Genomic DNA, 17,694 nt, shown 5'->3' on the forward strand with positions numbered 1-17,694 from the left:
CCAGTCACTAGTATTGGTTCAGAAAAACATTTGGCAGTAGTGAGATACCAGGTGGGAAAATGGAGCACCCAGAAAGCTGTACAAATTATGATGATATAGACTCCAGAAGCTCTTAGACAGGTAAGCTGTTGACATTTAGGAGAGATGGGTCATCAAACCTGGGATTCTAGAGCAGATTCCAGTCCCTAGAGTGCAAGAAAATTGAAAAAAATTAAATAAAATAAAAAATAATTCAGAGCTCCAATCCTAGAAGTTCTAAAGTCAGGCAGCCAAGAAAGAGATGTAGGTATACAAAATGAGACAAGTATCCAGTTAAAATTAGGAACTCTAGGAAGTACTATGTCTAGGAAACCAACACAAGCTTAATTACTGTAATTGGGACTCAGAGTTAGCAGCAATTGTTGGTCCTCAAATCTCTCTAAGATTGGGATTTTCCCTAGTACTGGGCATGCTTACTCAGTGCAGGCAGACAAAGTGTGAAGCTTTGTTACCTACTGGGGAAGAAGACAACCGAGAACCAGCTGAGTCCTGATAATAGCAACCAAAATGCAAGATAGAATTACCTCTGAAACGTGATTTCTGTAGTGGGTTATTTTTCTCTGCACATGATGAAATTAAGGACTGGAAAGAGGCAGCTGCTTTTATGTCTCTCAGCTCTGACATTCCTCTCCCTATTTGAATACAAATGTTCTCTGTGTAGAATACATTTTTGTCATCTTGAAATCTTTTGAACTTCACATGTCAAATTTGAAGTTGCCTTCAAACTATGAGACATGAAAGACAGAAAACATTTGGTAAATGTGAGCTGGAAATGTTATCTTAAAGTGGCAATACAGACACATACATACACACATGCACTGGGTTTCTAAATATCTAAAGGTTCCCCAGGATTTTGTAATTTCAGAAGTACTTTTTTTTTCATTTTGAAATACATTCAAACTTATAGAAAAGTTGCAAGAATATCACAAATAGTTTTCTTTTTTTTTTTTTCCCTCAACTACCCGAGTAAGGTACAGCTATGGTAAACAGTCACATCTGAATTCTCCCCCAGAACAATGATGTTCTGCCCAGACAGCACAACCATCACAATCAGGAATTAAACACTGATGCATTTCTACCATGCACACCATTCAAATTTTGCCAGTTGTCTCAGTAATGTCCTAAATAGCAAATAGATCTAAACTAGGATCATGCATTGGGTGTTGTCAGGTCTCCCATTTCCTTCAACCTGGAACAGTTTCTTTTCTTGACTTTCATTGCTTTATCACCCCTAAAAGCTTACATGCCAGTTATCTCTAGAACGTCCCCCAGTCTGGGTTTATCTGATGTTTCTCATAAATATATTTAGGCTCCAAGTCTTTGGCAGCAATATTACAAAAGTGAGACTGTGTTTCCCATTGCTGATATTAGTTTGTCCCATTACTGGTAGTGCTAACTTTGATCATTTGTTTAAAGTGGTATCCACCAGATCTCATTAAAAAGTTATTCTTTATTCTTTTTTTTAATATATAATCAGTAAGCATTTGAAATCATGCAAACATCTTGCCCCCACCATTTCTGCCTTTACCCACTGATTTTAATATTTATTGATATTTCTTATCCAAATAGTCATTACCAAGATGATGCTAACAGTGACCTTCCAAGTCCATTATCCCTTCTGCTTTTATTAGTTGGCATTGTACTGTAAAGAACTTTCTTTTTTTGTATCTGTTTGTATGTTTCTTTATTTATAAATAGTATCAATTTATTACATAATTTAGATTTATATTCTTAATGTATTTAATGGGTTGTAGTCCAATCCTATTTTTATTTTGATACTCAAATTGTCCCAGGTCAACCAGTGGCAGCAACTTCTACCTGGGATCTGTGTCCTCTGGCATATTGTCAAAATTATTCGTGTATTTCCTTGGTTTTTGACTCAGCAAGGTGTACCAAATTATTTCCCCACTCCAACCCTATTATTAGCCCTTTCTCCAAAGAGTCTTAGTTTCTTTGAGTAGAGAATTCTGTCTAGAAAAGATAGTAGATTCTAGACATGCTTATTACTTACTGGAGTGTTGATTCTTTCAGGACCTTTTATTAAATAAAGCTGGGAAAATATTTTAGGACTATATTTTTATATAAATACATAAATATTATTAATATACATATATATGAATATAAATCTATATTTTATATCTATTTATCTACATATCTATCTGAAAAACCATTAATACATATGAAAACCTAGTTTCTTTCTCCTTTCATGTTTGTAAATCCCATCTCTGACAGTAAGAAATCTGCTTCTCATTGCTTCTTCCACAGGAATGCCTTTCCCACTACATTATGGCTCTGACAATTAAGCGAGGCACTGCCACACATGGACTGTTCACCCTGTATCGAATACTCTGCCTATTCCCCATGTGCAGTGCAGCTAACTTTCTCACTCTCCTCAGGCTCCAACACTGTGTGCTGTTTAGCTCTTGAATGAAGATGACCCTAGTCAGCTTTAATGACTTCTCTCATTATACTGTTCCCCCTGACAGTTGCTTTCCTCTCCATATTCAAACTTACACACACACACACAGACACACACAGACACACACACACACACACACACACACACACACACACACACACACAAAACACCCTCATCATGCTTGGGTCCTGATACCCTGTGCTGAATCACTCCAACCCGTTTGGATGCCTTCCTTACCTCACATGGTCTTCAACTCTTTGTTCTGGGTCACAGTGGCATCACCATCTACTCTCACTGTCAGAGGTGCTAACCTTGGCCAACCCTGTGTCATGGTCATAGGATTGCCTCATTCACAAGGAGAAAGGAAGGAATGACGAAGAAAGCATGCACTGTTTTTGAGTATGTGAGTGTTTAATTTACAATAAATAGTATTGAGCAATGTATTTTATTCTCTTATGTTTTTCTTTTCATTTAGCAATCTGTAGTTAATATTTATCCATGTTGTCAAGTGTACATTACTCCATTCCTTCTAGGTGCTATATAATAGTTAAAAGGGTAGCTTTATTACATTTGATGTAGCCATTACTCCAATGATGGATACCTAGATTGCTCTCACGTCCTTGTTACCAAACGTTCTATGTTCAAATTTCCTCTTGCTATTTTTTATTTCTTTAAAAACATTAATTTATGACTTTGTATCTTGTTGATTTTGACACACTTGGTACCATCTGATTCTTGTTTTTTGTAAGTGATCTACTTTTTAACTTTGGGAACTTTTAGAATTTTTACCTTTATCTTTCATGCTTTTAAATTTTGATACAAAGTATATACATGCTTTTCCTTTTTTTCTAGAAAAATAATAATCAAAATAGTTTCTTCAGCTGTTCTGTCTCCTCCATTTGTTTTTCCTCCTTCTTCTGATACTCTTTCTAGAACTCCTATTCATCATATCTTTCAGTTTTATATTTGTATTTTATATTTTTATTCCTTACCATGGTTTCTTGGAAATATACCCACTGGTGAAGAAAAGCTTTCTTCTTCCTCAGCTCTGGGCGGGGGGCAGAAAGCATTTAGAAATCAAAAACCTTGGCTCACAATTTTCACTACCATTGTAGTATAGAAACATCAAGCCAAAAAAATAGCATAAAAATTGTCCCTAAACCAGAGATGCCCCTGGGATGCCTGGCAAAAGTAAATGCAATGCTGGGAAAATATGTATTGTAGAAATACTAAGCAAAAGAAAATAATTATATTAATGTGGGGCGGGGGGGGCAGGAAGAAAGAGAGTTCAGGAAAAAAAATCAGGATAGAGAAGATAAAAGAAATAATCGTTCTATGTAATCTATATAGAAATCAGGAAGATACAGCAATTCCAAACTTGCATACACATAACAGTCAGTCTAAAAATATACAAAGAAAAGTGTTACAATATTGCCAAAATAAATTGATAAATTAACATCTTATGCAAAACTTCAACGTTATCTCAATAATTAACAGAGAAAACATAGAGCAATTAATAATGTTATAGCCACGAAGTTTTCAAGCTTAATTTACTGGACCTGGACCTATATATGGAATGCTGCATCTGTGTAATAGGGAATGCACATTCTTTATGTGGAACATTTATAGAAATGTTTATTCTCTATATATCAGATGCAAAAGTCTATGGGATCATAAAATAAATCTCACCTAAAGTCGAAGTATCAGCATATAAAACTTGCTCTCAGTCCATAAAGCTAGATATCAACATTAAAACAGTAACTCACACCTTGTATTTGAATATTTAAAAAATTCTTTGAGCTAATATGTGTACTATAGAAATAATTATTATAGAAATTTAAAATGTTAGAATCTGTAAGATAATAACACCATATATCTATTAATGTGCTATAGCTACATAGAAAGTCTAGCCTTAAATGCGCATGTAAAGACTAAGGTAATGAGCGAAGCATTTTACATAAGAATTTAGTTAAAAAAAAAAATTCACTCAGGCAAAATTTAGCAATGACACTAAAAAGTATAAAACCTATTTAAGCAAAAAAAAAAATTGAGGATCTGCAAACTGTAAAACTATTTTTTTAATTGAGGTATAGTTTACAATATTGTGTCAATTTCTGGTGTACAGCATAATTCTTCAGTCATACATGAATATATATATATATTCATTTTCATATTTTTTCACTGTAAGCTACTACAAGATATTAAATATGTTTCCCTGTACTATACAGTATAAATGTTTATCTATTTTATATATACCAGTCAGTATCTGCAAATCTCAGACTTCCAGTTTATCCCTTCCCACCCCCTCCCCCCGGCAACCACAAGTCATATTCTATGTCTGTGAGTCTGTTTCTGTTTTATATATAAGTTCATTTGTCTTTTTTTTTTTTTTTCAGATTTCATATATGAGTGATACATGTTACTTTTTTTCTCCTTCTGATTTACTTCACTTGGTGTGATGATCTCCAGGGCCTTCCATGTTGCTGCAAATGGCATTATTTTATCATTTTATAACTGAGTAGTATTCCATTGTATAAATATACCACAACTTCTTTATCCTGTCATCTGTTGATGGACATTTAGTTTGTTTCCATGTCTTGGCTGTTGCTATGAACATTGGGGTGCTGATATCTTTTTGAATTAGGGTTTCCTCTGGATCTATGTCCAGGAGTGGGATTGCTGGATCATATGGTAAGTCTATTTTTAGTCTTTTGAGGAATCTGTACCGTTTTCCACAATGGCTGCACCAAACTGCATTTTCACCACCAGTGTAGGAGGGTTCCCTTTTCTCCACAGCCTCTCCAGCGTTTGTCATTTGTGGATTTTTGAATGATGGACATTCTGACTGGTGTGAGGTGATACCTCATTGTAGTTTTGATTTGCATTTCTCTGATAATTAGTGATATTGAGCATTTTTTCTTGTGCCTGTTGATCATTTGTATGTCTACATCAGAGAATTACTTGTTTAGGTCTTCTGCCCATTTTTGGATTGGGTTGGTTGTTTTTATTCATATAAAATCATATGAGCTGTTTATATATTCTGGAAATCAAGCCCTTGTCAGTTTCATCTTTTGCAAATATTTTCTCCCATTCCATAGGTTGTCGTTTTGTTTTGCTTATGGTTTCCTTTGCTGTGCAATATCTTGTAAGTTTCATTATGTCCCATTTGTTTATTTTTGCTTTTATTTCTGTTGCTTGGCTAGACTGCCCTAGGAAAACATTGCTGAAATGTATGTGAGATAATGTAAAACTTTTTTTTTTTTAATTCTAGTAAATTAGTTAAACTCTAATAAAACTGATAAAGGGAAAAAAGAGACATGAGTAATTTAATGTTAGGAAGAGAAAGGATGAAAATTATAGATAAATGACAGTGATTTTTTTGAAGCATAAGAATAGAATGAACAACTAAATGCAAATGTAAATTTAGAAGAAATAAACATGTAAAAATATGAATTTACTTATAACTGTTAATAATAATTGTTTAAAAATATTAAGTGACATAAAATGAAAATATGCATTAAATGAAAATGGACCCATTTTCCCCTATACACACAAAAAAAATCAGGCCCAAATAGTTTTATGTATGAATCCTAACTCTCCTTAGTAAAAATGGATCATGTCTGTGCTACATAAACTCTTACAATATCAAGGAAAAGAAACAAAGATCCCTAAACATTTGAGAGGTTGGTATCAAAATCAGACAAGAACAAATGAGAAGAAAATCATCATTAAAGCACTTGTAAATATATATGCAAATATCCTAAAAATAATTTATTAATAACCAAATGTAGAAAATGTATCATGACCAAGAAGGCTTATTCCAAGTATAGATGCTTTTTTTAAACATTGTAAAGTAAAAAGTCCTACAGTTACCTCAAAAGATGATTCAACATCTGTTTATGCTTAAAGTTCTTAACAAAGGAAGAACAGAAGTGATCTTTCTTAAGAAGGAAATTTCCTAGGAACCTATAGCAAACATCTTTTTTAAAAAAAATAGTAACAGTTTTAGAAACATTTTTTTAAGTGAAGAATACAAAGCAAGGACCAAGGAATGCTGCTTTTACTGCCTCCATTCTGCAGGATGCTAGCAGTCCTACACAAAATGCTAGGAGCAGTAAGTAAAAACTAAAGTTTTGAAAGAAATAAATAAAACCATCTTTTATTGCTAAGTATCTACAATAAAAATTAACAAAAATAAAAACCTATAGATTAACCATTAGAACCTGTTGGAGATTAACAAGAAAACTTGTTATAACACTTAATATATAAAATTAAATAGCATGCTTACACACAATAAAATAATTATAAATTCTATATTTTGCTAACATAGCAGGAAAACCAAAAAATAAACTTAATAATAGTTGTACAAAAATTTTATGAAAAAATATAAAACTTTGTGTTTTAGACGTAAAATCAACTAAAATGAGAGTCATGCCATATTCATAGATAAAAGTAGTATAATTTTCTGAAATGGATACATTAATGTAGTCCTAATTGATCCTAATGACATCCTGAAACGTCTCTTCGTGATACATGATGGTTAATATAAAAGTTATATGAAAATCATCTGGAAATACCCCCGATTTAAATAATAATTATATGAGATGATGGTGATGGTGGTGTAGAGCACCCACTATTTCAGTTATGATAAAGTTATATTAATTAAAACAAGATGCATTCATTAAAATGAAATGCAGTAGTACGGTTAAAAAGAAATCCATGTATAAATTAGAACTCGTTATATGACAGCAGCTTTATTAATACTTCATGGAGGGAAAAAAGAGAATTATGTGAGAACCGTTGGCTAGCCATAAGACAGGTAAAATTGAATGCCTACTTGATAACATATTCTGACTGGATTAAAGACACAAATTTGAAAATCCATCTTTAAAATACTTGAAGAACATTTTCATGACATGAGAATAAGGAAGTGTTTCCTAAGAGAAACTAAATAAAACAAACATAGAAGTGTCCCCAAATCCTCAAAGTAAATATTGGTGAATTTGTTCATATTAATATTTTAAAACATAATAAATACCAGGAAAATATAAACCACAGACTGAAAAGTATTTGTAATACATATTAATAAGGGGATAACGTTCAGAATAAAGAACTCCTGCAAAAATAACCCAAATGATAAACAACTCAAAAGTAAATGGTCAAAGAATATGAGTAAGAAACTTGAATTATGAATATATATATGAAAATTTACTGAACTTTATTAGTAATCATGGAAATGCAAATTAAAACAATAATGAGATTCTTATACCCATGAGATTTTCAAAATTTAAAAAGTCCGAGGAGCAATTTCTCATACCTAATAAAGTTGGTGGTACACATATATTATAACCCACAAATCCTACTTCTAGTCATCTATTTAAAGGAAGTGTGACACATGTGCACAAAAATTCAAAATGTTCTTTATCTCACTGTAATGTTGAAAATGTGGAAACAATCTCACTAATTCTCAGTAATAGAACTGGGAAATAAACTGGGATTGATCCTACAACCAAATGCTGTTTAGTAGTTAAAATGAATGATCTAGATCTCCATTTACTGTCAATGTACAGTCAGTATGAAAAATATAATGCTGATTGAAAAAAAGTATTATAATTTATGCAAAATGTCAAAGCCTATAAAATAAGTCAGAGATCAATATATACTGTGTGATATCACTTATATATGGAATCTAAAAAATAAAACTAATGAATATAACAAAAAAGAAACAGATTCGCAGATAGAGAATAAACTAGTGGTTACCAGTGGGGAGAGGGATGGGGGAAGAGACGAGATAGAGGGGGGTTAAGAGGTACAGTTCTATATTTAAAATAAAAAAGCTACAAGGATACCTTGTACAACACATGGAATATAATCAGTATTTTATAATAGCTATAAATGGAATATAATATTTAAAAGTGTTGAATCACTATGTTGTACACCAAAACTTGTATAATGTTGTATACTGACTACACCTCAATTAAAAAAAAAAGAATAGAATATATTTATGGCTATGCCTATACCTATGTCTACCTGTGAGTATCTCTACCTAATTATCTACCTACCCACCCAGCTATCAATCTATGTATCTATATGACAAAATACTTGAAATGGTTAACTTTAGCCTCAGAGTAAGAATCAAATCTGTAAGATTGCATTTATTTGGTTATTGGAAAAGGGTACTGATGAAGGAAATATAGTAAGATGACATGTTAAAACTAGATGTGGGTCATCATTGTATGTATTTTTTATTTTATATATGAAGAACATTTCATAATTTAAAAAATGCTTAGAGTGAGAGACACTTTATTGTTCAGATGAAAATGAAATCTATATAAAAACCTGGTTTGAGTCACAGTTCTGTCCCTATGTGATTCATTATAATAAATAAGATAATAGAACCTGTGCCACCTGTGGTTTCAAAAATCTGTGCGATCCAATGAGAATTGGCATATCTGTGTGCAAATGGCTGTTATAAATTGTAAGGCACTATATTAACTTAAGGTAACATTTCAAGCAGTATGTTGTATATTTATATACACTGTAAGGTATTCTCACTGCTGAATTTAGGGAAAAAATTAATAATAAATTTTAGGACACCAAAGAAGATTCTTCAGCCATATTTAACTCAACAATAAGATGAAAAGATTAAAAACAAAAACTATGAGGTTATGACTCTCTTATCTAAAGTTCACTTATCTGGACTATTTGGAACAAATGTGGAATAGGGAATTAAACATTAAAAAAAGTGAGTCTAACTACATGGCATTCTGGAGAAGGCAAAACTGCAGAGACAAAAGATCAGTGGTTGCCAGGGGCTCAAGAGGAAAGAATGTAGGAAATAATAAACAGGGACAGGCCGGGAGATTTTTAGGGCCATGAAACTATTCTGTGTGACACTGCGATGGTAGTGCCACTATGTGTATGTCTGAGTACAACAAAGAAAGTGAACCCTAATGTAAATTATGACCTTTAGATAATAATACTGTATTAATATTGGCTCATAAATAGTAACAGATGTTGATCACACTAATGCAAGATGTTGTTAATTGAAGGGAGAGAGGGTACTTGGGAACTGTACTTTCTGTTCAGTTTCTCTATATTCTGAAACTCTCTAAAAATGAAGTATATTAATTGAAAACACATAAGCAAAAATGCATAGCACCTAAATTAGAACCACAGTACTCAAGCGCTAAGCAGATTTCCTTTCCACCTATGAGAAGTGCTCAGGCGTTCTCTGAGGGCCTCTTTTTTTTAGTGTATGTATTTTTATTGAAGTATAGTCAGTTTACAATGTGTCAACTTTTGGTGTACAGCATACTGCTCTTAGGGCCCCTTTATTCTTGGTTTAGTTATAATTTTAACAGATGTACTCTGTTATAGTACGCTGATGTACTGATTTTATATTTAAATTGTTAGTAGGGTACATTCGAGGAAAGAAGCAACTTACTTGTAATAACGGTTTTCACCTAGCAGTGAGAAGTACATGTGAAGGCATAGCCTGTCTACTTAGCATTAGCTGCTTTCTGATTGCCAGCCTCTCCCCAACAGTACCACCTGGCTGCCCTTGAACCTACCCTGGAAAAACCACCCTTCCCCCACAGACTTCCCAGGGTCCATCAAATACAGGATTAACACATGTCATCACCAAAGACCTTCAACGACCACTTCGGGCTGTGACTGGCGTCCCTTCTGATTGGTGTCTTTGCCTTGTTTGTTGTCAAATTTTTTGAATATTAAGCATGAACAGAAGAAGTCAAAGAGGCAGGGCGATCAGCAGAAACTTAGAAGAGAATGAGAGACTTACAAACACAGGTGGAAATGAAACCTCCAGTATTTGAAAATACCTGTAACTTTAGTTTGTGTAATGCTTTACAGTTCTCAAAGTGATGGTGCAATAATGAGTCATACAGAAAGGGTGAAATTACCTTCACATGTAATTTTTCTGATGCTCTAAAAGGACTTAAAGTTTTTTGGAAATAGTTTTATCTGATTTTTTTTTTCTATTTTTAACATATGAATTGCCCACATCTCCATGAGGTCTTGTTCTGTGAGCTTTCATGTTGAACTCCACTGCAGTTCTTAATGTGAGGTTTAGAATGGCCTGTTTAAGGCTCTGCAGTTCTGTGAGGCCAGCAATTGTATCTTAGTTATCACTGTGTAACAAGCATCTAAAAAAGTGTCCACAGAAAGTTTTGAATACATACTTGTCAAGAAAGTATAGCCTCATTTATCTAGTACAATTCAGTTGTTTGGAATTCTTCGTCCAGTGATATTAGATAAATAACTTTGAATGTTTTAAGAAAAAAAAAAACCCAACAGCAGAATATTGAGAAATAAGTATCTTTAAAAACTTTTTTTTTGCAGAAAAAAGAATTGTCAACATGCAAATTCAGACAGTCACAGAATTCAAAACAATTACTAATGTTGTTGGATATTTAAAGGGCTTGACTTCTCCAGGTAAGTAGAGCCAAGTGTTTATAATCTATACTTTATATGAAACATCGCAAGAAAATGCTCTGTAACAATTTAATAGCATAGATAAATGTCCTACTTTAGATGTAACTACAAATTTATACCACTCTGAGGTATGTCAATATGAAACCAAGAAACAGATCTTTATTCTCTTTCTTACCATATTTCTTCAAAAATAAATCATAGTGAAGAGAGTAGGGGGAAAAAGCAAAACAGAGAAAACAGGATAAATGTGTTAAACTGGCATGTACCTGTGAAACAAAGCTACAGAACCAATGTTTTTCTTTTATTCGCTGTAACACCATTGAAGATTTTATTTTTATCAAGAAAAGATGTTGAAAAAATTTTAATTTTAGTGATGTGTTTTTAGAAAATAAAAAATTTTGGTTTTCAGTTCTAATCTTTCAGTGTTAGTGCATCCTATCTCTGACCCTTGGTCTACCAATAATTCTGCCTGTTTGGGTAGCTTTAGGTTTTGAAGGTGCTTATGAAACAGATCACCTGGATACACTTTAAATAATTGTACACCTTGTTATGGTATTCTTATGGACTCTCCATACGGTATTATATAGGCTAAAAAAGTGAAAATAACTGACAAACAGTAACTAAGAGATTAACACAACACTTCTGAATACATTGTGAGGTTGAATGGCATAGCACTGATGTGGTTTGTTATACTTAGTAGAATGAAACAGTTTTTTAGTGCATTTGTGCCACTTCGATTGATTTGGTTGGAATATTTACTCAAGTTTTCCTTGGAGGAGAAGTATTCTTTTCCATGACTTTGGTCAAACTGACTCCATAAGTGCTAGCCTAGGAAATTTTGAGATCAAGTTTTACATCCCTGCCAAGTTTCCTGCCAGCCAGCTCTTAAAAAATTTATGGGCATGTTCTCTCTGATTTCCTCACCGTAGCAGTGTTGAACAGCCTGTGATCATAGTGTCTTTAAGTACAAGATACAAATGAATTTGGAAATTGTTACTGTTGCCTTTCAGCCATTTCAACAAATTTCCATCATGAGGCTCTCTAATTGAAACACTGGGAGTGTTTATCATCATTGCTGCCTTTGCTAGTTATTTCTGAAAGACCAAATTGTACAAAATTTTACCAGCTTTGGGATACAATAGCTTTCCTTATTAAAATTCAATGTAGAAAACCACAAATTTTTAAAATCAATTTACTAGTAGTATTCTTCAGTGTATAATAATATAAAGCTTCTTAATTGCGTTTATTTGAGTTCTTCTCAAAAATACTGGCTGTTCATTCACATGAGTTTCCTATTTAATGACTCTGAAAATTAGAAACAATCATCAATTAGTATTAAGGTTTTTAGATATGATTTATCTAGAATACAGACAGTTCCAAACAGAACTTTCACACTTCTGGGAGATGAGTGAATCAGTTCAACATCACAGGCACACTGTGTATTCCACTAATTAAATTTTGATAAGTTGTTGACAAATGAAATTCATTGTTGGTTCCAGTATCAGTGTGGAAAACTAAGATAGTTTCACATGGTGATGCTTCCCATAAAGTATCTTTTTGATGAAGTCAAGGGGTGATTGATTTATTCTACACATGTGTAGTACTTGTTATGTGTCAGGCACTGTTCAAAGTGCTTTACAAGTAGTAACTCACTTAAAACTCAGAAAAACTGAATGTTGTAAGTACTATTTTTATTCCCATTTTGTGGTTGAAGTTAAAGCATAGAGAGCTTAAATAAGCTTTCCAAGGTCATACAACTGTTACCCTAAAAGGGTTCTTGTCTTGCCCAAAAGAGAAGAATTCAGGCAGGAGACCAAGTGTTGTGTAGTGAAAGATCGAAAGATTTTATTAGCAAAGTGAAAATGCACCTTCAAGAGCAGAAGGCAGGCTGGTCCAAGAGTGGATAGCAGTGGTCTTTGTTGGTCCCTACTCATACCCTCGCTTAGAGGCAGTCTCTTAATTGATTCACAGCTCTTGCTCCTGGAGTGCTTAGTCATGCCCGTCCCCTTTTGCACATGTCCTTACCCATGATGCACACAGTAAAGCCCACGGGGTTGGGGGTGACTAAAGTGCAATGCTAATTTTATTACAATGAGCACTGGGTCATGTCTGATGAGGTCCTGTCGCCACCCTGCACTCATGGCTGTTGGATTCTAACCAGTTTCTTGCTGGCACTCATAGTGGAAGTAAAGCCCCTAATGCTGAAAGTTGGCATATTACCATCTTCCAGACCATCCTCCCTCTCCTCCACCTTATCTGCCCAGTGCCCCCACTTATCTAACTGCCTAACACCACAACTAGTAAGTTGAATAGCCTGGATCCAAACCCAAGCAGGAGGGCTTAAAACTCTGCACACTTCACTATCAAGCAATGGGACATCTCCTAATGAAACAACACTTAATGAAGAAATCTTTTTACAGAGATGTAGAGGGTTACTGGGTCAAGTAAATTTAGCTGTGTTCCAACAACATTCACTGACAACAAAATCAGAGGAAACTCTGGAGATTGACTTTTAGTCTCCCTTATTATTGACAAGAGTCAGTCATGTACATTATACTGAACCCATCCATGTGTCACGGAGATCTTTCTAATAGTGTATCTAATAGATTTTGTAAGATTATATAAAATACAGTATGTGAGAAAGAAATGTTTACAGTAGTTGGATAACTTTTGATGATGATTTTTTTTTTCCCTCAGGAAAAAGGAGAGGGGTTACAACTATAAGTTGGAAGCAGAAACTAATTCCCTAAATACTTCGTTCATTGCAAACTCCATATGTGACTACCACATTTTTAATATTTACAGCCACTGAGTAACTGCTCCCTCAAATGTATTAATAGTTCATTAATATTTACTGAGCACATACACATTGTTTACAGGGCACTTCCCACTATGATTCTGGGAAAATGTTAGATAAAGGTTTCATTGTGGCATATTTGTATACTTCATTAATTAATATGCATGTTGCAAAGGACAGCAATATGGATCTAAGCTTTGGATTCATAATTGAGTTCAGCAGCTGCCTCTGCTTTGATATACACAGATGTGTGAATCGAGACAGTGGTGAAAAATGTTAAAGTAGTCTTAATTATTAGAACAATTTTGCATAATTGTTGCTCAGTTGTGCAACAGGATTATGTAAATGTCATTAAATTTATTGTCAAGGTTTACATTTTGTTTTAATGGCTCTTGTTTCCTTCTATTTCCAGACCGTTATATCATAGTTGGCAGCCACCATCACACCGCATACAGTTTTAACAGCCAAGAATGGGCCAGTAGCACTGCCATAATCACAGCTTTTATCCGGGCCTTGATGTTAAGAGTTAAGAGAGGGTGGAGACCAGACCGCACTATTGTTTTCTGTTCATGGGGAGGAACAGCTTTTGGAAATACTGGCTCATATGAGTGGGGAGAGGTAAATGTACCTGCATCACCGTGCTTCACTTTCGTAGCTGCGCGCTCACCCTCGCACGTGCTTGCTCACTCTCTTTCTCTCTCTCTCTCTGGACGAAAGTAGACAAAGTAAAATTGATTAAGCCATGAGCAAGAATGTGTATCTCAGCCAGGGTGTCTTGTATGCTAATTTGCTGAGATCACCTCTAAGAATGATAGAGAATTAGACTACAGTGAACTGTGCATGGTCTGCAACTACCTTATTCTTGTAGCTACCGGAGCTGCCATATACCTACAGTGGTGTTTACCTGGTTATTGTGTTTCTCCTTGGCTTGATAGTGCCTGGACAAGAAAGGATCAAGTGATACATGCTATTACCTTTTTTTTTTTTTTTTAACTTTCTAGCAATTTTCTGGAATTAGGAAACAATCTTGCACATTAAATATTGATTAACTTAGCCTTATATCTCACCTATCCGGTACAGAGATTGGACTCAAAACAGTAGTTTCTTTCCTTTCTGCCTTCTGTTCTCCTTCCCTTCAGTCCTTTCTTCCTCTATTCTTACACCCCTACCTCCCTGCTCCTTCTTTCCCACTTACAGCTCTACCTGAGTCTCCTTACCTGCCTGCCTACCTACCTAACTTAGGAAGCCTTTGTTCAAGTGAAATCTTGCATGCAGTGGGTCACAGTTAGAATACAACTGGAATAATTAAGTTTCAAATGCTTCTGATATGTCTGGGTCTCACAAATGCACTGTGTTTTAATGGAATATGACAATTTTGGATTGATGTCATATTAACCACAATAAAAACACCATAAAACTCTTAGACTATTTACTTTTATGATTTTTTAAAAAGAATTTTGTTGCAGATATGTAGGAAGAAAACAACACAAGTTTAGTTAGGAAGATGAAACTGTTTGATATTCTAGTTTGTTCAATACCTCAGCTTCAGAGGGAAAAAAAAAAGACCAAGTATCTAATGGGAAATTCTTTTTTCATTTAATCACTCAAAAAAAAAAAAAAGATGTCTATTGGCTCTCAATAAAAATCCAAAAGGTATGTAAAAGAAAATAGCAAGTGTCTTTTTAATTTGAAGGAAAGAAGTCTTCAAAATGAGAAAAATATTACAGTTGCAAAGTTTATCAAGATTCACACATTGCAAATTGAAATGCTTTTCCACATTCAAATAGTGGCATGAAAGTTTGTTCCATTACTCAAAAGAACTAATTCAAATAAAGAAATTCCATTGCTGGAAAAACCTATTATAATTGATAAATTTTTAGTGAGATGGAAAATGTAATAGCTCAACCAATCTCCCAAACTTCTATTCCAAACTACTTACTTTAAGAATATAAACAATTTAAAAAACAATTTGGGGAGTATATTTGTGATCTGGGCTGATTTTAGTAATTCAGAAATTTTATCATAAAGAAAACCATGTTTTAGTTTTCTTGTAACAATAAGGCACATTTTAAGAAAATGTCTCAAAGATTCTTTCTAAACATTTATTTTACTATCTCATAAACCTCCGTATCTGTCTAGTAACTTTCATAATCAGTTTATGCTTACTCTAAATTAGCATGTATATTTAAATCTAAGCTGTGTTCTCGATAGACTTGTGTAACATTAGGAGTTCTAACTTAAATTCCTGAACACCCTAACTCCTATGCATGGGAAAGTGTAATGCAAATAGTCCTTAAACTTGTTTGAGCATCATGCCTTGTAACCTGTAAGTTGAATCAGAGTTGTGGCCTTGCATATATGTGATCAATTATATTTTCAAATTAAGCAAATATTTTTGTAGTTAATAAAATATTTTGTGATTTACTGAGTCTGTTGTACCTTTTGATAATTTATGGTTTCTCAATCAAGAGATACCATAAATACAACTACTGTAGTGTGGGAGTCCATGGGAAAAATGTTTGTTAGATAAAGCTCTTTCTGTTCAAAAAGGTTAGGGGACTCTGTTGTAGAGTATTTATGTGTTTATGCATATTTGAAACTAATAATACATTCAGTTACTTCTTGGCTTTTTCCATGACTAGTTGAGCAAAAATATGCGAGTAAAGAAAATGTTGACTAGTATATGGATTTGATTATTAGTTTATAAAATGTACTCCTGTAAATTGCTATATCAGATTATTTTATTACAGTTCATGGAGCCTTTCTGTAACAATCTTGTTGAGGAGGGATTTAGAAAATGATTAGTTTTCCTGTTCTGTCTCCCTGTATCAAACCTACTCCTTCTGAAGATTAAACATTTTCTTTTAGACTGAAACCAATGTGTGTTCTAAATATATTCCCTAATATATTTAGAAGATGAATAAGGAAAGCACATGTTGACATGTCATAATGCCCTTTCTAATTTTCTTTGCATAGGAACCCCTTGAAACTCAGAGTTCTAATTAAGAGGATGAGGTGATACTGGTCAAATGGAATTTATAGTGGTAGAGTTGTTAGAGATTTGATTCAGTACTGATCTTGGTCCTTGGGGAAAATTAAAAGATTTTACTAAGTAGGTTCTTTAAAAGGTATCATTTCTTCTGTGAAGAATCTTCATCTTCAAGCTGTTGTGGAAACGGTAGATTTTACAATCAGAGGAATCTGAGTTCAAATCCTGTCTGCCATAAAGCACGTGGTCTTAGGCAGGATTAACTTCTCCAGGACTTGATTCCTCAAATGAGTGTATTAATGCCTTTGTTGTGAGGGTCTCCTGAGAATTAGATGGGACTGACATGTAGATTTTGTCACTGTGGTAGTGTGTGTGAAAATAGAAGCTGTTTTTCTATAGTTCTTGTGTCATAGTAGACATTTTTAATAGGAATATTGTGTGTAAAGCAGAGTAATTAAGCTTTGAAGTTCATCATTTCTATTTATTTAAAGTATTCATTTTTAAATGAATTGTCTTTTCACCTGTTTTACAGAGACATGGCTGAATTTTCAACAGAAAATAGAGATAATATTAGTGATTTGCTAGGTGATCAAGCTCTTGGAGTCTTTTCATCTGATAGTATTGGAAGAAGAAAGATATGTTTCTAAGACATGAATTAATACAGTTTAGGATATTTCTATAGGATTGCCACCATGATAATTACTCACTAAATGTGCAAGAATAGGAGAAAAATAACAGAGGGACTTCTTCGTAGTACTTACTAATGGGATCAGTGGTCTTCAATTTTTGGAAGCAGGGTTTAGCAGAGAAGTGGAAAAATTCTTCTACTGAATCATTTTTTGCTAGTAATGTGGGTGAAATGCATCAGGCTTATTTCAGGTAATATGTGCAGGGCCACAATTATATTATGCCCTATTTTACTCAGAATACAGAGCTTCTTGGTACGAAAGTAGCTCAATACTTCAAAGGAAAGGGCTGGTTTTATCAAACACC

General features: G+C 33.8%; 1 protein-coding gene across 9 annotated transcripts in view; it reads left to right on the forward strand.

Annotated features, from left to right (window-relative positions):
• The window catches only part of NAALADL2 (N-acetylated alpha-linked acidic dipeptidase like 2), a 1,176,025-nt gene that overhangs the window by 847,305 nt on the left and 311,026 nt on the right, over positions 1-17,694 (forward strand). For all 9 annotated transcript variants that reach the window (XM_031451310.2, XM_031451333.2, XM_031451340.2 and 6 more), the window contains 2 exons: positions 10,823-10,915; positions 14,125-14,330. In XM_031451310.2, the coding sequence (XP_031307170.1) occupies positions 10,823-10,915; positions 14,125-14,330 (299 nt within the window). The remainder of the gene's footprint in view (positions 1-10,822; positions 10,916-14,124; positions 14,331-17,694) is intronic.

The sequence above is a fragment of the Camelus dromedarius genome, chromosome 2 (genome assembly GCF_036321535.1).
Source record: "Camelus dromedarius isolate mCamDro1 chromosome 2, mCamDro1.pat, whole genome shotgun sequence".
NCBI lineage: Eukaryota > Metazoa > Chordata > Mammalia > Artiodactyla > Camelidae > Camelus > Camelus dromedarius.